The 18,983-nt window shown below is 37.8% G+C and overlaps 2 protein-coding genes across 14 annotated transcripts; both read right to left on the bottom strand.

Moving 5' to 3' along the window:
* Positions 1–2,387: 2,387 nt before the first annotated feature.
* Positions 2,388–8,446, bottom strand: LOC103990539 (probable receptor-like protein kinase At5g18500). The gene is made up of 8 exons (XM_009409723.3): positions 7,919–8,446; positions 6,000–6,683; positions 5,792–5,896; positions 5,417–5,539; positions 4,906–5,076; positions 4,700–4,829; positions 3,674–3,883; positions 2,388–2,883 (listed from the first exon to the last, which is right to left on the bottom strand). The coding sequence occupies exons 2-8, from the start codon at positions 6,662–6,664 to the stop codon at positions 2,749–2,751; spliced, it is 1,539 nt and encodes a 512-aa protein (XP_009407998.2). The 5' UTR covers positions 6,665–6,683; positions 7,919–8,446; the 3' UTR covers positions 2,388–2,748.
* A 1,983-nt stretch (positions 8,447–10,429) lies between these two features.
* Positions 10,430–18,604, bottom strand: LOC103990540 (uncharacterized). Of its 13 annotated transcripts, none has more exons than XM_065116258.1 (8): positions 17,860–18,604; positions 14,046–15,516; positions 13,519–13,944; positions 12,951–13,438; positions 12,278–12,409; positions 12,033–12,170; positions 11,630–11,886; positions 10,430–10,684 (listed from the first exon to the last, which is right to left on the bottom strand). In XM_065116258.1, the coding sequence occupies exon 1, from the start codon at positions 18,383–18,385 to the stop codon at positions 17,885–17,887; it is 501 nt and encodes a 166-aa protein (XP_064972330.1). In that variant the 5' UTR covers positions 18,386–18,604; the 3' UTR covers positions 10,430–10,684; positions 11,630–11,886; positions 12,033–12,170; positions 12,278–12,409; positions 12,951–13,438; positions 13,519–13,944; positions 14,046–15,516; positions 17,860–17,884. The 13 variants fall into 13 exon arrangements, with proteins under 13 accessions (XP_064972330.1, XP_064972334.1, XP_064972332.1 ...); XM_065116262.1 differs by lacking the exon at positions 14,046–15,516 and having other exon boundaries at positions 12,951–13,054; positions 13,295–13,438; XM_065116260.1 differs by lacking the exon at positions 14,046–15,516 and having other exon boundaries at positions 13,519–13,642; positions 13,771–13,944.
* Positions 18,605–18,983: the final 379 nt, after the last annotated feature.

Raw genomic sequence — 18,983 nt, 5'->3', positions numbered from 1 at the left:
ATTTTCTTAGCTATGATTTATAGAATACAAAAGCTTTTACTTGAATTCTGAATCCTGTTATGACGGGGATTACCTGCTCGGACACAGGGGTTTGGATGGTTACAACGTGCAATGCACGTGATCACTATTCAAAGTCAACGGCTACTCTTATTTTAGTAATTGAAGAAGGAATTTTGGTGATGCAATTGGGTCGAGATTTGTTACGTTTAGACGACTCGACTATTGGAATTAGTTGACTCCTATTTCAAAACTGAAGTCTTTCATTCTTCGATTGTTTATATTCTTCTCTACTCTGTTTCATGAATAGTCAGTCTGACCGCGCCGTCCAACGAACCGCAACCCACTGAAAAATGTTATAAATATTAAATATTAAATCGACTGAAAAATAAAAATTCATGAATGAATGAAATTAAATTCATACTCTATTCCATGAATACAATATTAAATATTAGATGTTAAATCGACTGAAAAATGAAAATGAAAATAAAAATTATATGTTAATGGGAAAAATACAAAATAAGAATTAAAAAAAATGATGGGATAGAAATCGGAAAATCAAAATCGCTCGGAACAAATTGGATTTTGATTTCATTTACCGTAGGATTGGAATCATCGGTTATAACCATGGTCAAGCCAAGCAATTCACTTGGGTTAAGTTACTGTGCCTAGGAGTCATCAGATTTGGAATTTTCAGTAGGGATAACGAAAAGCCATACGACTCATTTATTACAAGTATTGAGATTTTGAAATCTCATCTCATATATTTGAGAAGATATCGGCTGAGTTGGTGGTAAACTCATGCGATCAAACCCATTATTCATCACCAAAAAGAAAATGATAAAATTGCATGCACAGCATACGAGAACTTTCCATCGACATTTGGTAAGCAATCTCTTTTTCGGATTTACGGTTGTTTGTTTACCTCGTAAAGTACTTATTTGCTCTTTTAATTCATTTTTTTTCACGCTAAATGCTTATTGAATTATTTGTAAAGCTTTCGTCTTTTCACAGGACATTAGGAGTTTTCTGCTATTCGTTTTTGAACTAATCAATTCATTTTTTTACATAATTTTTTTGGACTATAATATAATATTTTAAAATTTAATAATATTAAATAAAAATATTATAACATAATTTCATTATATTATAATATACTATAATTCCAAACTTCGGAAGGATTCATATTTAAACAAATAGGGCTAAAGACAAACCATCGTCGGGACTTTACTGGTCCGATTAAATCATCTGAAACTTTCAAGATTTTGAATGGGTAAATTGTTGTCGAGACAAATAAGTGAATAACATTTGAACTTTTGTTGTCCCCAACATCGTTATTGTTTAAATCAAATATCATATATCATGTTCAACATTTATGCAACTTCATTTTAGACATCAAAAGCCACATACCTCGAATGCTACGCAGTACATCATGAGGTGAATCCATGATATTACTGTTGAAATTTCAGAAAAATACTTAATTGCATAATGTGTCACAGATGTGCCTAATGGTTTCATGACCAAGAATAAGATGATTCCATTGAGGTACAACGTATGTCTGATGTGCAGTATAAAATGGAGTCTAAAGCAAGGTATATAATACCTATACGTATGTTTCGAGATTGACTCGGTACGGTATGATACCATGTACCGAGCGGTACACTAGGGCGTATTGAGTGGTACACCTAATTTAGGTATAAAATCATTTTAAAATACCTGAAAATAAAAAAAAATTAGGATAGGATTTTTAAGTTAGAAATAAATATAGTAATAGCATAAGTTTAGCAAAATTAATGTAAATTAGATAAGAATAGTATCACATATTTTTTTCGGACTTTGAAGAATATCTTGTGCAAGGTTCGTATTTCAATCCATTACGAATGTCCTTATGTAAACATAAGATAAGATTAGAAAGTTCTTCCTCAATCTTTCCAAATTAGTTTTGATTCAATTCACAAATAATTATTTTATAAAATTTAGAAGATCACAAATGTAAGAAAAAAAGAATTTGAGATAGTTTAAGAAAATATGAAAAATGTAATGAAATGAAATAGAAGAGAAAAAGAGATTTAAATATTATGAGAAAGAACTCCAACAATCAATTTGATCGTTGAAGTGTATCACTGTTATCAAACGATTTTAAATATTTCTTTCTCTTACCATAACACTATAGCATGTTCTGTTCGGTAACGGACGATCCGTGTATCGATAACCGTCGGACCGATACTTATTCCCCGTATTGAACAGTACTATTCGAAATTACATACTGGAGATCATAATTGACATTAATCACATTGCTCTTTTGCATCATCATGCAGTAAATTTAGGCAACTGGAATGCTGAACTTAAGAATAATCACAGTTTTCTAGTATTTTTGGATAATTGCTCTGTGAGAAACAAACTTCTACAACCTGAAATGAAACAGGAGGTATTAGTTCTCTTCAAAGCAATCAATTCAAAGAAACATTTCCCTTTTTCAGGAAAAGGTCACACATCCCTCGAGAAGCTAAAACCCTGTACACATACTGTTTAAAGTACTTGTGAAGCATCATACATACAACAATACAATCTTCCCTTCAACAAAATATGAAATAAGGTGAAAATACATGGATAATACAGCTGCCTTGATCTGAATTCGAGGCGTTGTTGACAGAGTGGTAGAAATGATTAGTTGTTGCAGTCTGGGGAAGCAGCTGGTGAAAAGAATGTAAGCAATCAGGCAGAGATAATCTTTTCCGAGATTACAGAACCTCAATTGGTTGAAGATGATCTGTTCCTTCTGCTGCTGTATTTGGAGTCTGGGTTGTCACTTTTATCTGTGTCAGAACTCTCCCTCTGGGAATCCATATCTATGCTTCCAGCACGGTTGCGTCGATGTCTCCGATTCTGCAGATTCCCAAGTACGTTTAACTAAAATGGTTCCATGTCATAACAAAAGTTTCATAACTAACATAAAGCAAATGCATTTCTAATCGATTAAAATTCATGCCAACATCCCTACAGATCATTGTGCATCTTGATCATGCAACCATACATCATCATTGTATACTACCGGAGACCAGAGTCCCGCACTACCACCACTGGATATAGCACCAACCAACTACGTAATAGGCACACTACAAGATTCAAGCACCAAAACGTAGCATGTTAATCTTTTTAACATCATGCCTAATTTGAGCTGTTTAAAATGTAGTCAGAAAGCAACATGTGTTAGCAGCCTTACTCAAATGTACTTGTTGTAAACAACCATGAGAACCTGTAGATTATACACAGGAATACTATGGCATTGTCCTGTAATATCTTTGATGCATGGAAATGCACAATACAGCATTTGTCTCCTTTCAACAAAACTGCCATGGTCTTAGTTTTGCTTTTTCCGTTTTGAAACTACTTTAATGCCTTTTAAGAATGAGAGGTCCAAAAATATAATCACAATCGGGTCTCGAACCATCAGACCTTAATCAAAGAGTGCTGTTAAATTCTCTTTCAGTAAAATGATATTTACAATATACAAAGGTCATTCTTCTGAAAATGTGCTTAGTCACACAAACCTTGTGGCAAGAGGTTTACATTTCCACTTATTTTATCACATTGCATAGATAATTACACTAAAAGCCACGATTTTGCTTCGCAAATGGTAAAAACTAAATCAAACATAAAGCCGACATAATCATACCTCACGAGGTATTGGCTCATCAGAATCCAGCATTCGGACAACCTGACCCATCTTAGGTCTTTTCTCCGAATCAGGATCAACACACCTCAAAGCTGTCAAAAGGGCACGTTTAAGTGCTCTTGTAGATGGTCTTGTCTCTATACTTGGATCCACTACTTCTTCTGAACGCCTACTCCCAACCATCATTTTGAGCCAGTCAACTAGATTTACCTGCAATAACAATAAGCATAACTTGAAGTGAAAAGTGCACAGTGAAAATAATGCCATGTATAAATGTTTGCATTACCAATGCACATTTTTTTAAATGTGGTTTCTTCCAATCAAACATTACATAATATGTGTATATGACGCTACACGATTTGAACTCTTGACCTCTTTAATTGCACACACTACACCTTATCCATCAGAAAATCTCCTTGAGATCCAATGCAAGCATAAAAGTATGAGCATGATACTTTTGCTATGGGTCTTAAATTTGGGTGCACAACTAAAGGAGGATATCGTAGGAAAAGCTTGAACTTCCATATTATGAATCAGTGCACTGGAAGAACTTGGTCATATTACAGAAGGCTAAAAATCAATTCACGTATCCCTTGTTCAATAGGGTCTAATGATAGTTCAACCTATCCATTCATCTTCTTAGAAAATAGTCAAAAAATTAGACATAATATCAGTCAAATTTAAACAAGACCAGCAAGTGTAGAAAAGATGAACAATTTTTGCGAAAAAAAATTATAAAAACACGTCTAGCACAACTGATTTTAAATAGAAGTGACAAAGGAAAGTTTGATAAATACAAAAAGAATTCAATGACTATTACTGATTAAGTGAAATAGCTGTCACATCCAGACATTAAAATTGAAGCAATTAGGTAGGCAAATCAGATTGATAGAGCCCAAAGAATGCAGATAACTGAAATGATCAATGAGTAAACTATCAGCAGTCTGCAGAACACGTGGAGTTAACCCATCTTAACTTGTTCGTAATGACTAAACATGATTGAAATGACCAGTCGCCCATAAATACCTCATTTGCGGGGCGCCCATAATCTACAGGATCTCTCCCTGTAATTGCTTCTAGAAGAACAACACCGAAACTGTATACATCACTCTTTTCATTTAGCAGTCCGGTGTTTGCATATTCTGGCGCCACATAACTGCAAATAGGAGAATCCATAAGGCTAAGCCATGAAAATGAATAATTTGGTGGCTTTAACGGTGAAGAATACTTACCCAAAGGTTCCCATAACCCGAGTAGTGATATGACTTTTACCAGCTCCTAGAAGCTTGGCCAAACCAAAATCAGATATTTTAGCATTGAATTCATCATCAATCAATATATTACTGGATTTGATATCTCGGTGCACCACTTTTGGTTCAATGGCCTCGTGTAAATAAGCAAGACTGTCACAAACATGTAAACTCTGACTAGATTAGAAATGCAAGAAATGGCATTTCATATTATGCCAAAAAACATAGTTAAGACAACCAGAAGGTTCTAATGCTCAAAAACTAAAAACAAAGCTTAAATAAAAGTCAAGCCCAATATGATGCAATAAGGAAGTAGATTTAGGACTCTAAAGTTATCCGGCGTATTAAACTCATTCCCGGAAAGAAAAGAAATAAAAAAAAACAAGGCCATGAGTCATCCTTACTAGAACTATGAAATATTACTTAAAAGTGAAAGAACACGGTAGCAATAACACAGTAGCAATAAAAGGAAAAAAGAAAGAAAAGAACTCACGCCTTAGCAGTGCCCAAAAGAATCTTTATGCGAGCCTCCCAAGTAAGAGAACCCCGCTGACGCATAGCTCCATGAAGCCATTGTTCTAGATTTCCATTATTCACATACTCATAAACTAGCATCCTGAGTTGTTGAGAAATACAACCAAAACGACAAGTTAGGATGATCATTCTTGAAAAGTTTTAGCAAGTTTTAACATCCAATTCCAGACTCTAGCATTGTCTAAAATTGGGTAATTTAGTTACAAAATATTGACATTTAATATGAAAAGTGGCGGCTTGTACTTGGAACCGACAGAAGTGAACCACATATGTAACATCCAGCACGTAGAACACAGTAGAGACCATAGAATAAAGGGTTTTAACAGAAATGTACCTCTGAGTACCCTCCACACAGTATCCAAGAAGGCGTACTAGATTCTTGTGGCGGACATGACCAATGGCCTCAACTTCAACTCTGAATTCTTTCTCTGCTTGTCCTCTGTCATCAAACACCCAAGAGGTAAATTTCAAGCGGTAACATAATATCAAAAATGAAAAAAACATGTTACAAATTTAAAGAATATTATGCAAAGAAGGCGTACAGATTATTAAGAAGCTTTTTAACTGCTACTGGAGTACCATTGATGAGTTGTCCTCGATAAACAACACCATAACCACCCTCCCCAAGTACATTATCTTTTGAAAAACGATTGGTTGCAATTTCCAAGTCCCTCAAGGTAAACCAGTGACCCCAGCCAAGGTAAGAAAACTCTGGGAGGCCTGTCAAAGGTGACGGAGCAGTTATACGGTAAGAAGATTGTCTATGTACAGCAACTGTCCCTGAACTTCCTTCATCACCAGAATGGCAACTACCATCTTTATCTATATAATGAAATGAGCCTGAATGACTGTTCTCATCAGCATGCCTTGATTTGCCCAAGCCCAAATGGACCATAACCTTGTCCGTTTCTTTTTCATTGGATTTATCATGAACTGTAAGCAGAATACCATCACGTGCAACAAAATCATTAGCTGAGACTTGTTCAACCCTAACTTCTTTAATTTCCTTTGAGACCGGTGGTATTTGGCTAACTGGAAGATTGTTGGAAGCCCTCCTTGACCTTCTTTGACTCCTAGCATTAAGGCATATAACTAGAATGGAAAGAACACCCAATATGGAGACCCCAACAATTATCCCAATTACAACCCACAACTTGAGGCCAAAAAGAAATGTTTTATCATATAAATGTTCCTTCAGAGATGACATATTTCTGATAGCAAAGCTCCTGCAAGAGAAAAAAATCCAATATGAAGCGTAAAACTCCAACCACTTCAGATAATTATTTGAAATAAATGATAAAAAATGCGGGGTTTATACTTATGCAAATGTCCTTTCAAGGCAGCTATAGAAGTACAACTGTTTATAACCACTGAAAATATTTCATCCAAACCATAAAAAATTTATGATACACGAATTCCAATTGAATAGTAATAAGAAAGAAGGAACTATATCATGAAAGTAATCACAGAAGCATCCTACAGCATCATAACTAGGAGACTTCCAACATGGTCTGTGTAGTATCCTATAAACCCAGTACAAACCATGACAGTTCTCATGGATTCAAGTTGCACAAACTGAAGGAGAACATATGAATACTAAAAAAAAAAAATCACACGCTTAAGCTATCTATTCAGTAGAAAATATTCAGGAACTCAAGAAAAAACAAAACATAGGCTACCTATCACAACAGGGCCTAAAATAGGGATGAGAAGACTATCATTTATTTCCACGAGATACGAACTTTTAAGGCAAGCATTACAGTCATAGCATGGCAAATGCTCAGAAGATATCCATAATCGTACCGACCCTCTTATAAGAGAGGGTGACAAGCAAAGACACAAAAGTGGAGACAAGCATATAAAGAAGGAAACAAAAATTAGCAAGCACAAAACACACACAGACACACATACACATAACTCCCAGCTGAAATAACAGATCACTCTTAAAATGTGAGCTCTTATTCTTTTATCCTATACTAAAAAGAAGTACACAACAATTGAGTGCACAATCAACTTCCAGAACATTTTAACTTGGTCAAAATGGACCTACCAGAATCTGCAAGTATTCCATACTGTTAAATTCAGAATTAAGAAAAGTCAGAAGAAATATTCCCTACTTAATTCAATGTACATATTAACATTCTCCCATTTTTCAGTCTTGTAGAGTCTTATAAAATCACAGATGGAGAAACCACTCCACCTTAACCAACTCCTGCATCAAGTTTACCAGCAAGTTCAACTCAATAAAGAACTACTAACTGCTTCCAAGAGCATCATCAGTAAGGAAACAGAAACACCAAACAGGCACTCCAAATCTAGATTTCTCGCACCACAATAACAAATTAACACCCAGAAGAAGAAAAGAACATGGTTTTATCCCATACGCCACATGCAATAATTTTTTTTCCACGAAATCAAGCCAGGGCACGACAAATCTGGGTCCATCGACTCTCATACATACCTTGTATCTCCAGATCTCCACCAAGATCCAATCTTTCGGCCCTTCCGTCCCCCGTTCCGCAAGGTTCAGCCAAGAAGCGAGCCGACGGAGCGAAGCTGCGCCACCAGAGATGTCGAAAGCTACGGCACCATTTGCCTCAGGGAATCAGATCCGGGAGACAGAGAGGCTTCAAGAAACGATTCACAGAGCTGTCGGAAAGAAGCGGTGCCTCAGATCTAAGCCGGAATAGAGTTTTGGAAGGCTACAGAAGCTCCTCCTCTGAAACCCTAGCCCTGAATCTAGCTCTAGGAGAAGCTGCACAGGAACAAAGGTAGCGCCTTGGATTTGTAGTAGGAAAGGGGAATGGTACACATGAGCGAGAGAGAGAGAGGAGGAGGAGGAGGAGGAGGAGGAGGAAGGAGGTGGGAGGGGGAGAGGGAGAGATGGAGTTGTCAACGGTAGGTAGCAAATGGAAGTGGAGGAGGAGGAAGAGGTGGAGAGGAGACTGGGGAGGAGGAAGAGGAGGAGGAGGCGATGCTTCTGGTTGCAGTAAAAGAGTTGGCAGAAGAGGTGACATGGAATTGTCATCCTTTTTTTTTTTTTTTTTGGAATTCATATACAGACGATTTTTCTGAAAAAGATTCTATTTTTGTTTTTCCATATATACCCCTCTCTCTCTCTCTCTATATATATATATATATTGATAGTACCTTTAATTTTTATAATTATATAAATATCCTTTCTTCTATCATTTTATATCGTTATATTCGCCCCATCATTGGGTGTCACGTGACCTTCACCTTCTCTTTCTCTTTCTCCTCCCTCATTTAGTAGTGTTGCATGATATATTAAAGAGTAAAATCATCATCTTAATGTTTTCTAATATTATGTTTTTTATAGTAGCTTTAAACATAAACAAGATTAAAAATTATTTTTCGAACTTTTAAAATTAATCAATTTAGAAAATTATTGCATTTTCCTTTTTTTCTGTTATTTTTTTAATATCATGTTCTTTTTTTTATTGAGTCATTGGAAGCCTTGAGAAAAATAAATAGCATGGAAAATGCTATATATATATATATAATGCATAAATGGGATTTAAACCCTAATTCTTCAATATAAGAGAGATGGCAAATTTTAATTTTAATTCGTTGTCATTATTGATAAATCAAAACAATATTAGATGGCTCCACCTTAATTTTCCTACTTATTTTCATCCCTATCAATTTGTGGTAAAATTATCGAACTAAATATTAAAAAAAAAAAAGAAAAACTCAAATAAGATAGCCTGAAAGAGCACGCAATTAATTTCCCACACTGATTGTTATGAGAGAGGGCATGGCATGCATGCATGTTATTAATAATTGCACAACACACATCTCAAGAAAAAAAAAATCAGAAAAATTCAAAATAGATGGATCATTTTCATTTAATTCGAAGATCTCTTGCGTAATCCCCACTCGATATCACGCTCTACCATTATAATTTCCCATCAATATCTCGTTATAATTTAATTAAGAAGAAATTAGTGTCTGATTTAATAAGGGATTTGATTATGATTTAAATTGGATCCTTCGAGTATCTAATTATAATTGCCAAGGTTTTAATGCTAGCATTTGACTTTTGATTTGGATTCGTTTTCATATTATATGTTATTTTTGTGTGTTTCTGGGGGAATTGAAGGGTGGAGCTAACAAAGGGAGAGGAGAGGAGAGGAGGATGGTGAAGGATTGAGAAGTAGTACCAGCATATGACAGCAATGTATCTTGAAATGTCAGCTACTCCTTTTGAGTTCTTTGTACCCAACCCATATGTTCCACGCTCGCCATCTGTTTGATGGAATGAATTGTTTGAAGTGCCAAGAGTGGTCATGAACTGGCTAATTAATCCCCAAAGGAGAAGAAGAGTGGGGGATGGAGAAGGTGTTGATGTTGGTTGGTCGGATGGGTATTTTATTCAGCTGGGGTGGGGCAGATGGGAGTTGATTAGCAGCAGAATGAGCCATTAGTCTCACCTAATCTTGCATATGAACTTGAAATGTAGAGCTGATGAACAGGTCAAGTAGGTTGAGTGTGGCTTTCATGCAGGATTGCTATGGAACAATTTGTATGCAGTGTTGATGACAAAGAGCATTTAGAATTCTCCAACTAAGTTCAAGGAATTTGATTCAGATGCTTGATTTCAATAACAAGTAAAAAAAAAATCATGAACATCCATGCAGAAATCTCTGAGTGGTGGTGCTGGACATGAATCATGAGAGACCAAATCATATGGAAGATGAATCCTTAAATGTATGCTTAGTAATCCATCTTTTGAATGATTTGTTGGGACAACTGCAAGTCTCATGAGTCAACAAACTCTGTTTCCTTCCTCAATTATAGAGAGAGAGAGAGAGAGAGAGAGAGAGAGAGGTATGGCTACCACTACAGTTTACCTACAGAAGGACCTAGCTAACAGAGATACATCATGTCAACACACATCATTCTTAGGTCAGCCAGAGAGGATGGGGTTTCTTTCTTAGGAAGATGTACCTGAAGAGATGTATTTGCATGCATGGAATTCAAGAGACTGCAATGTAGAATAACAAAAGAGCAGTTTGCACCTACATGAGCTAAAGTTGTCATACTGTGCAAGTATTTAAGCAAACACAACAATAGAGGATTAGAGCATGATGTGTGTGGTTTTATCCCTCTCAAGAAGTTTCAATGAGCTTGCTCTGGTGCAGCAGTTCCTGGGGCAGCACAGTGTCATGCTTATTTAATTGTTCCACCTTTACCTTTCAGGGCCCTGAGAAAGAAGAAAAGAAAAATCATATCTCAACTTTGGAATGCAATCATTCTGTAGTAAAGATATGTTCACAATTGGAACATCTTTACTCTATGCCATCATGGATAATATATTTCAGTGAAGAATAATGGTCAACCACCAGTATGTTATGGATTAAGATGGTGTGGGTCTTTTTGTCCCTTGGATGTACCAATTGCAACATCTAAAAGTAAGCAATACCAAAGTCTTCTGGGTGCCACAAATCATGCCCTCTCTAAACATGGCTTTATCACATAGTGGATTCCAAACAGGCATAACAACACAATATTTTGCCGTCCAAAGCAATGAAGACAGTGATGGCCCAGCATGATGGATTCCCATGATCTTGTTCTCCAGCTTGGAGATAAAAGAGCCAAAATAGATGATGTGAGCATCTTTAGAGAAGAAGAGAAAAGGATTGCTTCCAATCTTTAAACTTCCCATATTAGTATATGGTGCGTGACAAGTAAGCCATTGTTGACTTGCTGGCCCAGATTATGTAGTTTATATGGAGGAAGATCTTGATGTTGATGTAAGTGGTGTTATCTCATGCTGTAATGGCACACAAGTAATGAGATCTGATGATTATACTATCTATTACCAAAATCATAGGAAAAAAAAAAACCATTTCTTTGTTTTCTGATCACTGCAATTTTACAATTACAAATTTATTTTCTACTCAGACCTTCTAGCAGTCCAATTTAAACTTGGAAACCAGATAGTTCTTTAAGAAACAATAAGCTATTGATATCACAACGCGATATGCGCATTCTTCATCTAACTAGTGAAAATTAGTCATCCAAAATGTATTCATATTTTTTTACCCTTTTAATCTAATCTTGAAACATAATTTTTACAAATTATGATGTCGAATTATGCAAATGCAACTTGTATACAAAAATATATGCATTAGTGAAGTTGGCTTACCATAGTTTGTTTGACTTGGTCTCTGTTCACAGTTTCAGGCTTTCTTTGCTTTGTCCATCCATTTCACAATTTATGGGCAGAGAGATTCTGAAAATGATTACTGGAAGCAGATAGAGTTCATTTCACAGTTGCTGGCTGTTGAGCATTAGGTGGCACTCTTTATGGTTGTGGATCAAACTGAGCTTGAATAGTTATTACAGAGGACACCAGCTACAGATTATACTGGAATCATTAATGGTTACAACCAACCACAGACCCTGCAGCAAGAAACTGTCAGCGGCAGAAAAAGGATATGATTTCAGGATGCAGTTCATTGCACACTGAGATAAAAAAAAAGGGGCTGTTATTAGCAACATCACTTCAGGCTAAGGACAGAGCAGCAGAAGGTCATCAAGACATGTACCTACTTCTTTGTGATTCATTCAGCCACCAAACTTTCAGTTTGCTTACACAATATTTTCCAGCATCCATGAAAGTACAGGATAGGTTGTTCAAAGTTTGTCAGCCAGGAGGAGGTGCTAAATTATGAGCTTCATTGCAACTGCAGCAGCAAAGGACATGAAATTGTTAAGTGCAGTAAAATATAGCTGAGCAACAACCATGGGGACCATTAGATTATTGACAATAGAGACAGAGCAAGAGGCCAACCAAGCTGCTACTATATAGAGTGAGCCCATTTGGCTGAAAAAGAGGTGCATGTGCATTTCTGTTGATGAGTGCATAAAGCTGACTTGTTGCAGCAGCTTCTATCCTCCAAGTATATGATGTTATTGAAGTATCCTGAGAGAAGAAATGCACTGACAATACATCACCTTCAGTCTACAAGTAAGAAAGAGTAAAGCTAATAAGAGGCCATGAAAGGATTATGACATTGAGAGAAGAAAACAAGGAGATGGGAGAAAGAGCACTGCTACAAGACCTTGCCACAGTTCTCATGTCACAAGATTGTGAAGTGCCAAAATTTCAGCATCATGCTATAGAATCCGTGACACATGATTATCCTATGGTCAGTTCCAGAGGTAAAGACTCTGGAGATCAAAGTTTCTTCTACAGTTCAGATTAAAACATACCCTATGGACTTGAATAGGACAGTTCTTTAGCTTGATTTTTTCCCCTTTTTTTAAATGGATGTACTTGGTTATAAAAGTGTGGACAACTGGGACCAGAAGTGGTATGAAACCTGAAAGCATCTAATTTATGGACAACCTGCAGCTCTTTACCAGCTCATTTCTTTAATTTTTTTCCTTTTTTTTCTTGGTACAAAAATCTGATTTAAGTCTCAGAAATTAGTGATATGTGTAGCTAAGCAGCAGAGCACTACCTTTTAGAAGCCCTCATCATTCAAAATCCTACCCTCCAGTTTTCTGGTATCAGAAACTTCAGAGTGTATTTTAAGTGTTTAACCTTCTATTTCCCTGGAGCAACCTTGTATTAACCATCCAAAACACAGACATCAGGAGCAAGACTGACATGGAGGAAAAGAAAACTGAGTATTTCTTCTAAAAAGTTCTAATCTGATAGAATTACATCGAGCTAATGGTTAGCAGATGATCTACATTATTACTCTCACTAAACAATAATCCATAGCAGTAAGATTCAGTCAGTAATGGCCAATTAGAGTTCATCAAAATCTCATTTCCAAATTAACATGAAGAAAATAAAAACCAGTGTCATCTTCATCGGTTGCAGCACATTTCAGGTAATGCAACATCTGTGTAGACCTTCTTTGACTCTCCATTGAAGATCTCAAACTTGTTGATCTCGCTTGTGCCACTGCTTGCTCCATATCGTTATAGAGAGTATCTTTATCTAGAATTAAGCAACAAATTCAAATGGTGGATAATGGTGACAACAGAAGAAATAGCAAGAAAGAAAGAACCATGAGTTACCTCATCATCTTGCAAGGCTGGTTGACCAATATCCACAAATCAATTACCTGTGCAGCAGAAATAAATCACTTTCCATTATCTAGTTCCAGTCAGGTTACGCATTCATTCAAGCCATGAAGGACCTCTGGAATGTACCAAATGTAAACAAAACAAGTATAGCACAAGCATCATAAGTGGACAGTAGCAGTATGATGGATTCAGAAAGTAATTCATGTGAATAATCATCCATAAACACTGCAAAATGGCCCATACTTCTGCTCATCACCAGCACAGACAGGTTCAACAGCAAGCTTAGCTCGGTAGGTGTCATTATAGAGTGATGGTATGGACAACATATCATTGCTCAACTATTGTGAAGGGTGGTTCGCAGGCTTCTTTACAGATCTGCTTCTTCCAAAATGTTGAACTCCATTTCCCCCATCTGATCTGCCCAATCAGGATGAAATACACTTACTAAAGTGGAATATTTTTTTTGGAAGCAGACTGATGATCTAGCATCATAACAAAGTAGAAAATTAGTCATAAACCTTCTGAAAAATAGTTTAAGAAGTCCATTGGCAGCTGTAAATTCTTTTCCACAAGATTTAACAACCAGATTTGGTTGGTATGTGCCTAGTTATCTTCTTTCCTTTCTCAAGGCACTCTCTGACCCGCTTCTAAATTTGTAAAATCCTCCAGAATTTTAACAGGGGAATAAGCAGCACAAAGTGTCCAGAATAAACTTGTTCTCATTTCCTCTAGCAGTTTCCCAGGAGCCTTATAGCATGTAGTGTTTTCTGTGATTATCACATAAGCCCAGCAGAAGATTATTCTTGACTTGGGAACAGCAAATTCCAGTTCATCTACCAAAAAGATCTGAAAATGTTGAAAACAAAATCAGTTTGGTATCTGTGCCACCTTCCCCCACCTGCTGCCTCTATAACTTTGCCCAATATCTTAAAAGGTCTTGTTAGCATTTCTTTTACTTCATCAGAAGTATCAACTCAAAGAAAAAGAATGTTCCTCTTGAGCCAGATACCAGGAAGTCATTTATCATGTTTATCTGCACATCCTTCCAGCTATCTGTCATAATTCTGTGACCTCTTGTAGCCCAAGAAGATCTAATTTCTATAAATGCATTCTGTATTAGTTTGAACTTCTTCTCTTTTGTTTTGATAATTGTGTTTGAAAGGACAGAACCCAGTAGGATCTGTCAATTGCAGTTTTGTACCACTCGTATCATTTCCTGTCAACCTTCCCCTGGATCTTTTCTGTATGGTTTTAATGGTAGAAACATCATGATTACCAATTGCACATACTCCCTCGATCTTATAATTTGTGTGCTCACATCCTCATTTCCATTGTCTGTATGCATACAACAGGCTGCAACTTCCTTGGTTTTAGGCTTTCATCCAATTCTTATTAGTTGCCATTGCATAGCCTGTGTTCACTGCATTCATTCGCCACAAAAGAGTTCGGAAAAAGAAGGCTTGGTCTATGATGTGGTGGATATCGATGATGTTCGAATCAGCCCAACTTGATTCTGGGCTGCTTCCCGCAAAGAGTTTGATGTGGCCGAGGAAGTGGCTTAGGAGTTCAACGGACTGTCACGAACTTAGTTGGAATTGCCTAAGTCATGAAGCACCCTTGCGTTATCCTTCTACAAAGGGTTAGCTTAGTTGTAATCTTTCTCAGGTCCCGAAGGACCTGTAAAAGAGCAAATTAATTATTTCAGAAAATGAGTGGTGGACAAGTCTCAATGTCTCGCAAAGAGGGCAGCCTTATAAGTAATTTAGCAAGCATTTGGTGTGCAAGAGAAAAAAGAGAGGAAAGCGAAAACAATAACTTTAGAATGAATAGTTGCAAGACCACAAATGATTGCTCACATGGTGTTGAGCACATTGGTTCTAGGGTACAAACTTCTGAATCCAATCGATGCTCAACACTATCCCAAACTCCCATCTAGCCTTGTGTCGAGTTGTGCTAGGGAACTAAAATGGCTGATGACAACACCACAACCTGCAAAAAACAGGCCATGATATGTAAAAATTGAGCCATTCTGGGATAGTTTTGCCCATTTTGATGAGCGATTGCTCTATAGCTCTGTAAATTGTTCTTGCTCACATTTTTCAAGCAAAAACATACATAAACAAGGCAAAACACACTGCCAAACATATGTACAAGCAAACAAAAGTTATAAACGATCTCCTAATTAAACTGTTGACACCCTTGTTGAGGCTTGTTGGTAGGCTTTAAGGATTGCTTTTTCGTGTCACAAGGTGTCTTTAGACTCCCAACTTCACCAAATTAAGTTACAAACGATCCTATAATTAAGCTTTCGGCACTTCACCAAGTATTCGATCTGCTCTGCTCCTTTGGGTAGCTTTATCTTGCAATCCACTAAAATGACTTTGACTTGTTTTTCGTAGGAGGCATTAGTGGGGTAGCCAAGTTGAAACATTTCAGGAAGCATCTTGTGGATCTAAGTGATAGGCTTTCAAGTTGCTTATGTGGAAGACATTGTGAATTTTAATGCACACTAACAATTGCAATTTGTAGGAGATATTGCTTACCCTATTGATAATTGGGAAGGGCCCTTCATACTTACACACTAGTCTCTTGTGCACTCTATGGCTAAAGAACTGCAATAATATTGGTGGGAGTTTCACCAGCACCAAGTCGTTGACTTTAAACTCGTATGGTTGCCTTTCAAGATCTACCTACTTCTTTATCTTTTTGGTCACCTTCTCCAAGTATACTCGGGAATATCTATGTTTCGATGTCATTCTTTTGTAAAGTGTTACATTGATGAGCTACTTCTAGTATAATCGATCGTTAAGGTGTAAGGAGTTGACAACTGCTATCTAGTAATGATCTCAAAGGGGCTCTTGTTGGATGTGGAGCTCCGCTGTAAGTTATAGAAGAATTGGACTATGTCCAACAAATTCAGTTAATCTTATTGGTTGGCACTCATGTAGTGCTGAAGATATTGCTCAAGGAGCAAACTTATTCTTTCAGTTTGGTCATCTATTTAAGGGTGGAGGCTTATGGAGAAGCATAACTTGGATCCCAACAATTTGAATAGCTCGATCCAGAATCATCTTAAGAGTCGCACATCTTGATTGCTGATGATTTTGTGTGGAACTCCCTAATACATTACCACATTCTTCATCATCAACTTGACCGCCTTCTTTACTGAGCAGTATAGAGGTGCAACAATAAATGTTTGTATACTTTGAAAACCAATCGACCACCACGAGTATCGATTTAAGTCCACCTACCGCCAACAAGTTTGATACGAAGTCTAAGGAAATGATCTCTTATGGCCTTTTATAGTATTAGCAACGGTTCCAAAAGTCCCTCTGACTTTTGTTGCCCTACCTTATTTTGTTGACAAGGCATGTCTAAATATCTTCCTCCACATCAATCCCATCTTCGGCCAATAAAAGACTCTTCACAAGAGCCAACGTTCGAAGGAGGAGGATGATTAGTGATAAATATATTGCTGGTTGGGGTCTACTCTCCTCTGTTAACTCACTTGATGAAATATGATCAGTGATATATATATTCGTTATTAGTTTTTAACTCTTCACGAGAGCCAACGTTCAAAGGAGGAGGATGATTAGTGATAAACCACATGCCTATGCAAAAAAAAAAAAAAAACAAATAAAACATAAACCATAATAAAAATTTATATCGTTAACTTAAGTTAAGAATATTTAATTTTTTATTTATAATTTTTAATAAAATCTCTTTAAATGTTTTCTTATCGCTCTTTATATTGTTGTAATTATTTCTCTTCTTCTAACTACATCATCTACGTAGTTACCCACATAGTCTCCCTATCACATGTTAACACCTATTATAGCTCCACCTAATAATTTTATAAATAATTTTTGTTCTATCTTTCTTGCTAACTCTATATATCTAATTAAACCTTCTCATTTACCCAACACTCATACGATCCATATAAAGTATTATGATTAAACAAAACTTTGAACTCTCCTCTCCTCTCCATTTGAACTGTCCAATCTTTCCTAAAAATGTAAAACCAAACGAGCTATTTTAGAAAACCATGAAAAGAATAAAGAACATGAAGGAGGGAAGACATTTCGACCCTCGAATAAAAGAAAATTCATGGAATAAGTAGTGAGGAGTGGTGTTTTAATTGAAACTACAAGACCCTTTGTTCCTTGGGAAAAGCAAAAAAAATCACACCCATTAAACCTATCGCTGCTTTTATTTTTCTCCCCTCCAATCATCACGTAATAAATAATACCGAAACACAAATAACGAACAGAAATCGCATTCGAAAACGAATAATCAGCCGACCAAGAAACAAACTCCTCTCCTTCCTCCGACCTCAAAATCGGCGTCCTCCTCCTCCTCAGTGGGCGTAGCCGACGAGGAGCGGCGCGTCGTTGAGGCCCCCCAAGTCCATCGACGACTTGGCCAACGCGGGCGGGGTGGCGTACCTGGCGGAGAAACCCCGCCGGACAGTGTCGCCGTCCGAGTCGCTGCCCTGCCCCTCGTCGAAGTTGCGGGCGTAGCTCATGGGGTCGTACCCGAACCTGCCGCCGGGCTTGCCTCCGCCGCCGTTCCGGGGCCGGCGGCGGAACCGGCGGATGAAGGTCTTCCACCGGGGGCCGGCCACGAACTCGGACCACTCCCGCACCTTGAGGATAGCCTTCCATCCTCTGCACCACCACCGCCGGCTCGCCGCGGGGCAGACCCCGTCGGTCCGCTCCGACGCCGGGGGCATTATCCTCTCCCAGGCCTTGTTAGGCCAGGGCACAAAGAAGCAGCAGCAGCCGCGCTTGGAGAACATCTCGTCCGCCGTGGCCATCGCTGCATCGTCTGAACCCGGCGAATGGTTGGCCGAGCCCATGAAATCAGCGACGACGGCGGTCCACCCCTCTCTCCTCTCTTGAAGAGAGGGAGAGAGGGGGGAGGTGGGGATAAAAAGAAGCGGAAAGGAGTGAAACGGGAGGGAGGAGATGGAAACAGCTGTCGGAGGGGTGATGGTGGCGTCGCAACGGGAGGATGGGGTGGAAACGAATGGAGGAGCGGAGGACGAGAGGACGGTGTTTTTATCTGTGAAGGCAGACCCGCGAGACCTCCGCAGATTTCGCCAATCAACTATGACTAAATTTATAGTTAATAGTATAATAATACAAATTTTATGAGAGGAATGTGATTTTGCTTTTTTTGTTTTCTGTATGCTACTACTGAGACCGACCGTTGTTCATTCATTACAAGGCCACAACGAGGACATGGATGGGTACAGCACAAAACATTAAACTGTTTTCTTTTATTAGCTTAGATAAGACTCAGTCCAGTCTCCCCAGGTGCGTCGTTTACATGCCTCCATTACGGAACACGACTGCACCTGTCTTTGATTCTTACAGCCAAAACGTCTACAGTCTTCTTTGCTGGGTTATCACCTCTCGGATACACGAGTAATGGAAAGGCTGATTAAATACTAG

The sequence above is a fragment of the Musa acuminata genome, chromosome BXJ2-7 (genome assembly GCF_036884655.1).
Source record: "Musa acuminata AAA Group cultivar baxijiao chromosome BXJ2-7, Cavendish_Baxijiao_AAA, whole genome shotgun sequence".
NCBI classification, from domain to species: domain Eukaryota; kingdom Viridiplantae; phylum Streptophyta; class Magnoliopsida; order Zingiberales; family Musaceae; genus Musa; species Musa acuminata.
The sequence above is the reverse complement of the archived record's forward strand: the minus strand, read 5'-3'. Positions and strand labels throughout refer to the sequence as shown.

Excerpts from the sequence above, each read along its gene's own strand:
- LOC103990539 (XM_009409723.3), bottom strand. The coding sequence starts at position 6,664 with ATGTCATCTCTGAAGGAACATTTATATGATAAAACATTTCTTTTTGGC. Across the intron at positions 4,830-4,905 it reads CGGGTTATGGGAACCTTTGG|TTATGTGGCGCCAGAATATG; the intron begins GTAAGTATTCTT and ends TCCTATTTGCAG. Across the intron at positions 2,884-3,673 it reads ATGAGCCAATACCTCGTGAG|AATCGGAGACATCGACGCAA; the intron begins GTATGATTATGT and ends GGGAATCTGCAG.
- LOC103990540 (XM_065116258.1), bottom strand. The coding sequence starts at position 18,385 with ATGGGCTCGGCCAACCATTCGCCGGGTTCAGACGATGCAGCGATGGCC.